Below are 6,531 nucleotides of genomic sequence, written 5' to 3' on the forward strand. Positions count from 1 at the left end.
TATGTATGAAATACCGATTTGTATTACAAATATTGTACTCGAAATCAAAATATTAGTTATCGTAATTTTTTTTCATTTTATTTTTTTAATTATTACATTATGTTGCGACCGAATTATCCGTCGCAAAATTGTCGCAAAATGTCGGCATCTGCGTTTCCCGCTTTTTTTCGTTGCGACGGTTGGCGACAGACTAAATCGGTCGCAACGTCCACGTGTCTCCCACTTTAATGACATAGCGACAGATTGCGCCAGACTATATCGGTCGCACTGTCCACGTGTCTCCCACTTTAATGACATAGCGACAGATTGCGACCGAATATATCGGTCGCAACGTTATTAAAAACATCGCGCATCGTCTTCTTCCTCAGACACTTAGCAACAAAACCTTTCCATTACTCGAACTCGCCGCCGTCCCCCGCCGCCCGCCGCTAGTGATCATAATTACATTTGTTCTAACAATTCTTTCCAATAGTTATCCAAATGGTACGTAGTTGTTGGATTCTCAAACTTATAAGGTCATGTATAAAATACATAGGAGAGATATAATTAATGATTATGGTTAGTCCATCATTTTTTTTCCCCGAAAGAAATTATTATACTTGTGTTTCTATATTATCATTATTCACGACACCGCAGCGTCACCGCGCCGCCGTCCCCCGCCGACACCGAGGTTATGGATCGATTCTTTCGATTTTTTCGTGTTTTTCGTGTTTTTCGTGCCGAGGTTATGGAACGGTTTAGGGTTAGTTGTAGATTTTAGGGTTCATTTAGGGCTTAGGGTTACTTTTAAGGTTTAGGGTTTATTTAGGGTTAGTTGTAGATTTTAGGGTCTATTTAGGGCTTAGGGTTACTTTTAAGGTTTAGGGTTTATTTAGGATTTTAGGTTTCATTTTAGAGTTTAGGGTTCATTTTAGAGTTTAGGGTTCATTTTAGGGTTTATGGTGAATTTTAGGGTTTAGGGTGAATTTAGGATTTTAGGTTTCATTTTAGGGTTTAGGGTTTAGAGTTTAGGGTTTAGGGTTCATTTTAGGGTTTAGGGTGAATTTAGGGTTTAGGGTTTTATTTTAGGGTTTATTGAGGGTTTAGGGTGATTTTTAGGGTTTAGGGTTCGTTCCCCCGGTTCTATTTGGTATGTATTTTTGTGCATATAATATATATTTATTTTAATTTCTTTTAAATTAATTTTACGAATTCGATTTTTACAGGTTTGGTCGTAATAACGACGTGATTTCATCCGTCGTTAGCATCTTTCAGTCGGACTTCAAAGGTCCGTGGCGGAGTTTCACCCGTGTCCCTCCATCTGATCTACAGCGTTGGTTTGGAGCTTTTGCGGTAAGAATTTTGGCACATAGTTCAATTATATATATATATGCATACAAAATTATAATTTTTTTTTTATAGCAAGCTTATTATTGGGACGAGTCTGTTCATGATCGAGTCTACGCCGCTTGGGAACGCAGAAGAGTCAAACATTCTCAAGCAATCGACGATCCCGAGCGGAGGTCGAACGCGCACCCCCGACCCACACTGCAGGACGGAGATCATTTGCTCGAGTCGCCCATGAGATAGTAAGTAAATAAATATTTATTTTAAAATTTTTTTAAATATTTTTAATTAAATTTTTTGGGTGCAGATGCAGAAGGAATGTGAAGAACCTTCTGCGTTGCGATTGCTGCAGGAGACTCACCGTCGAGCTGACGGTACTTATATCAGCGATCGCGTTCAGGAAATTGAGGATGCGATTCAGGCAAAGATCACCGATCGTCTCTCCCAGTTAGAGGAGAGTTGTGGATCGACCCAACTTTCGCCAGCAGAAATCAACAGCCTCTATCTGGAGGGAAGTTTATATTTTTTTAATTGACGTATACTTTTGATTTTGTAGGTTGTCCAACCCGATGCCAAAGGACGTATATACGGCGTCGGTGCAATGGCGACTCAGTTGGGTGGTGGTTATCCGGATGCAACATCCATCGGTCACCACGTCTCACTCACTAGGGAGGTCGAGCTGTTGAAGAAAAAGATTCAAGAGTTCGAGGAGGATCGCAGGAAGATTGCTAGACTTGAAGAAGCTGAGGCACGGATTGCGCGTTACGAGACGCTTTTCGCCCGGCTATTTCCTCCTCGAGACGACCCACCAACGGCGCAAGATATGCCGTTCAACCCATTTTTGACTCCTCAGCCCGGAGTCGGACCTTCTACAACACCCGCGGACCAAACAACCGGATCAGACAATCCGGATAATTTTTTTGTTTAGTGTTTAATTTGTTTTTATTTAATAAATACTTTTTATTTAATAAATACTTTTTAATTTTAAATAAATAATTTTAATTTTATATTTTTATATTTATTTTTAAATTTTTATTTGAATTTAAATAATTATTATTTCTTAATATTTGTTTTACAAATTTTACATTTGCGACAGAATGCGACCATTTACATTAGTCGGACAATTGCGACCGAATACCTACCGCTATATTTGGTCGTTACATTTGCGACAGAATGCGACTGATTATATTTGGTCGTTCCATTTGCGACAGAGTGCGACTGATGCTATTTGTCGTTACGTAGCGACGGAGTACCTACTCCTATTTCTGTCGCAATGTGCGACAGAAATCAATTCACCAATTTGCGACAGATTACCGACCTTAACCATCTGTCGTATATTAGCGACCGATAATCTACAGATCTGTCGGTCGCAAGTTTGCGACAGAATCACGACCACACAGATTTTGCGACAACGATTTAGCGACCGACAGCCGTCGGTCGTAATCGGTCGCAAATATTTTTTACCGACAGATTCTTCTTCATGTTGCGACAGATTTTTCGGTCGCAAATAACAGTTTTTCTTGTAGTGTTAGATCCATGTGAAGGGATGTGATGTGGACATCTATGACTTGACTTCTCAATTCATACACTTACACTCTCCTCATTATTTCCCTGACTTTTCCCCCATTTTTGTTTTCAATTCACTTCCCTTAACAAATCCTTCCATTTTTATTCAGTACCATAATTAATTTTATATATATATATATACACATGCATATTTGAATCATCCAACATGAATAAACACACATATTATGATTAGAATGTAAATCTAGTTTGGTTCTGATCTAAATATTTCTTCTCAATAGATCATTAAATAAAAACTACATTTATATAATTATTTAAATCTAACTGAACCAAACCAATCCCCATTAAATCTAATTTACCAGCCAATAAATACGTACATGTATATTAGATCTTTTACAAAAATTCATATTTTTGGTATTATATTTTTTTTTATAACTAGCTGTTCTAAACCGAGGTTCAGACTAATCTCGAATCCGGGACAAGTCATTGATTAGAATATGCATTCCCTGTCCAACTTAATGTTCAAACTTGGGTATCTCCGTTTACTATGAAATTTGATTTTTTTTTTATTATGTTGTGAGAAAAGTTGGAAGAAAATAAAAAAATAAAAATCTGCACTGACTTCCACGTGCATCTTTAACCCCACAGCTCCTGACTCTCTCTCTCTCTCGATCGATGTAAAATTTTCAGTATCTACCAGTCTTTACATATTAAACCAGAGAGAGAGAGAGAGAGAGAGAGAGAGAGAGAGAGAGAGAGAGAGAGAGAGAGAGAGAGCCTTCAGTTGAACCAGAAGCTCTCACCATATTCCTTTTGCTTCAGAAAAAAGCTGGGGAAGAAAAATAAAAACAGAGAGGGGTCATTGAGACATCACAGTAGAAACTGGGAGTTAAAAGTACCTGAGACTTTCTGTTTCTGTGATGACACTAATGGCCATCGGGCTTTGCCCTCTTCCGACACCTTAGCTGAGGGCTTTCTCGTCATTTCACATCCTCCCCCCACTTCCATTATTCTCACCTTTCACATTTTGTTTTTTCCTCATAAATAATTTAATTTCCTAAAACTGAATTTTTATTTTCATTCTTCTTCCGACGATATTCGGAGCTCCAAATCGTATGTTCAGGCACAGACTGTGACCAGACCCGTACCTTGTTTGCTTGATTTTTCCATAACAGCTTGACAAGATTTTTCATTGGACCCAAATTTGGGTGGCCTAGTGGTGAGATAACATGCAAAACATACTCTCACCCTGGGTTCAAATCCAAGCGTGGGAAGAGACATTCACCTGGACTTCTCCGTTCCTCTGGGAGATGTAGTCGGGTCAAACACTCGGTGAACTTCCGGATTATCCAAAAAAAAAGATTTTTCATTAGTTACTAAAATTAATAAATTATATGCAATTTAGGTTTTGTATTTAAGCTTAACAGTACAATTGGTCACAAAAAAAAACATGTGAATACGGTTCACATGGAATTTATATACACATGTATCTATTAAAACACAACATTTAGAGGTTTTTTATTTATATTTTTATGGACCTATATATTTCCATTTTTTTACCCGAAAACGGTAACCGTGTGTGTGAAAACATATAATCAGGAGACAGGAGAATCAATAATTTATGTGAGCATATTAAAATTGGTCCCATATAGATAAAATAATTAAAAAATAAAAGGAGAGAGACACAGAGTAATTAATAAATATAAAAGGAATTACCCAAAAAGGAATCCGATAAGCTTTTCAGAGGCGCAAATTGCCATCTATGTCCGGAAATGGGGATAACAGTGAAGAAAACTTTTTTATTTGATAAATAAAGACCTTATAATAAACAAATTTATAATATTTTAATTGTACATACTGTTTTGGAGTTTAATATTTATTTTGATATTCGCACGTATTAAACGGCTCGTGGTATTTGAGCTTTGAGTACGATGCTCGATGGAAATATATTGATCAATATATGTTCGAAATTTTCAAATAATGCGAAAACCTTTTATAATCTCTAAACGTATTCTATTACTATCAATTAATTATTAATCACATTAATGTTGGATATCAACATTGACTGACCCATTAATCATACGTTCCATATTGTTTCCCGTTACTGTCTATATTCGAATGAGTATGATAATTTTGATATATATTACTTAATTACATATAAATATATAATATTTAATATTTCAAACCAAGGATGTGTGAAAATATAGATTTGACTAGAATCCGATGTTAAACAGTAATTAAAAGAAACATAAAAGATAACAAAAACACATACAATGCATCATTTTTTAAAAGCCAAATGAGATTAAATGATGAAACGCGAGTAAATGTTTTTTTTTTTTTGTAATTGAGAAAAAATCAAGTAAGATAAAAACGAATGAAGACAAGGGTATAATATTTGATGAATCTTAAACCAATCAAAGGTAAAACAATGGTGGACCGACAAATAAATTGGAAAAAGATTCAAGTGGGGATTTACCATTAAATTTGGTGGTCACTTTCATGGACTTTTCTCGCCAATATCGAGATCCGTCTCCTTATCATTCCGTTTTGGGAATTTCATTGCAGTATATATATATATATATATATATATCATATGCAATCACATTAATAATAATAGCAATGATGATGATGATGATACAAGTATAACCTTTTTAAAGAACCAAAAAATGAGCCCATTCAAGCCCAAAATAGCACAGAACGAGCTTTGCGTAATAAAAAATTATCAAATTCCGATTATCTTCAAGTGTTCACTATATGCAATTAAAAAACTGCGTAATTTATTGATATCTTTCCAAGGAGCACACAAAAAAAAAATTATCGCAACATTTATTTGTATTTAAACGGCGATAAATCTTTTTTTCCTTTTGTGTTTATTAACCAAACCACTGACTATAGGGTAAAGTGATTATAGATTTAAAAAAAACGTAAAATAGGAGTGATGAAAAGTGGTTAGTGTCTGCAATGATGACCTCCGCCGTCAGATGAATCAGAATGGTGATGATGGTGATGGTGGTGGTGGTGGTGCTTCCTCCGCCTGCCGGATCTCTTTTTCCGGCGATGTCCTCCGCCGTGACGCCTTCTCTCCGATCTCGGTTTCGACAAGAAACATCCCATCTTTCTTTCCCTCCCTAACCGAACGCTACTTCTCTCTCTCTCTCTGCTTGTTACATATATGTAATGAAGATGGAAAGCGTGCCTTTCATCTTCAATTGTATGATGTCGCCATGCATTAGACTCATTAATGCCATGATGATGATGATGGGTCCCATTAAAACCAGTAAAACTTGATGAATTTTTCATTTAGAAAAAAAAAACTATACCCATTTGATATAAATTTCCATTTAACTTCAATTTTCTTGGGTTTATTTGCATAGAAAAAGTTGTTTCCAGATTAGGTTATGTATTATTCGATTTAAATATCCACTTTCACAATGAGAACTATAAGCCGAAACATAGAGTATGGGAAGGGCTCATAAGTTGAAGGAATAAGAAAACACAAAAGATAAGACAGTAAAAATGGCTTAGCTTTGTGAAAGTTCACTGCCTCGTCTAGCGGCGGCCACAACGGCGTTCATAAGCGTTGCACGGAAACCTCCCTTCTCCAGCTCGTGAATTCCGGCAATCGTGGTGCCACCTGGCGATGCCACATCATCTTTCAGCTGTCCAGGGTGCTTCCCGCTC

General features: G+C 36.5%; 2 protein-coding genes across 2 annotated transcripts in view; one reads left to right on the forward strand and one right to left on the reverse strand.

Moving 5' to 3' along the window:
- The first annotated feature begins 1,714 nt into the window (after positions 1 to 1,714).
- LOC104824288 lies at positions 1,715 to 2,254 on the forward strand. Its single transcript, XM_010556324.1, has 2 exons — positions 1,715 to 1,837; positions 1,883 to 2,254. The coding sequence occupies exon 2, from the start codon at positions 1,928 to 1,930 to the stop codon at positions 2,252 to 2,254; it is 327 nt and encodes a 108-aa protein (XP_010554626.1). The 5' UTR covers positions 1,715 to 1,837; positions 1,883 to 1,927.
- Positions 2,255 to 6,251: 3,997 nt separating this feature from the next.
- Positions 6,252 to 6,531, reverse strand: part of LOC104816595 (pyrroline-5-carboxylate reductase) — a 2,243-nt gene continuing 1,963 nt past the window's right edge. Inside the window, exon 7 of the mRNA XM_010545534.2 lies at positions 6,252 to 6,528. Within this exon, the coding sequence (XP_010543836.1) occupies positions 6,372 to 6,528 (157 nt within the window). The 3' untranslated portion in view covers positions 6,252 to 6,371. The remainder of the gene's footprint in view (positions 6,529 to 6,531) is intronic.

Source organism: Tarenaya hassleriana, unplaced genomic scaffold, assembly GCF_000463585.1.
Source record: "Tarenaya hassleriana unplaced genomic scaffold, ASM46358v1 Cleome1, whole genome shotgun sequence".
NCBI lineage: Eukaryota > Viridiplantae > Streptophyta > Magnoliopsida > Brassicales > Cleomaceae > Tarenaya > Tarenaya hassleriana.

Excerpts from the sequence above, each read along its gene's own strand:
- LOC104824288 (XM_010556324.1), top strand. The coding sequence starts at position 1,928 with ATGGCGACTCAGTTGGGTGGTGGTTATCCGGATGCAACATCCATCGGT.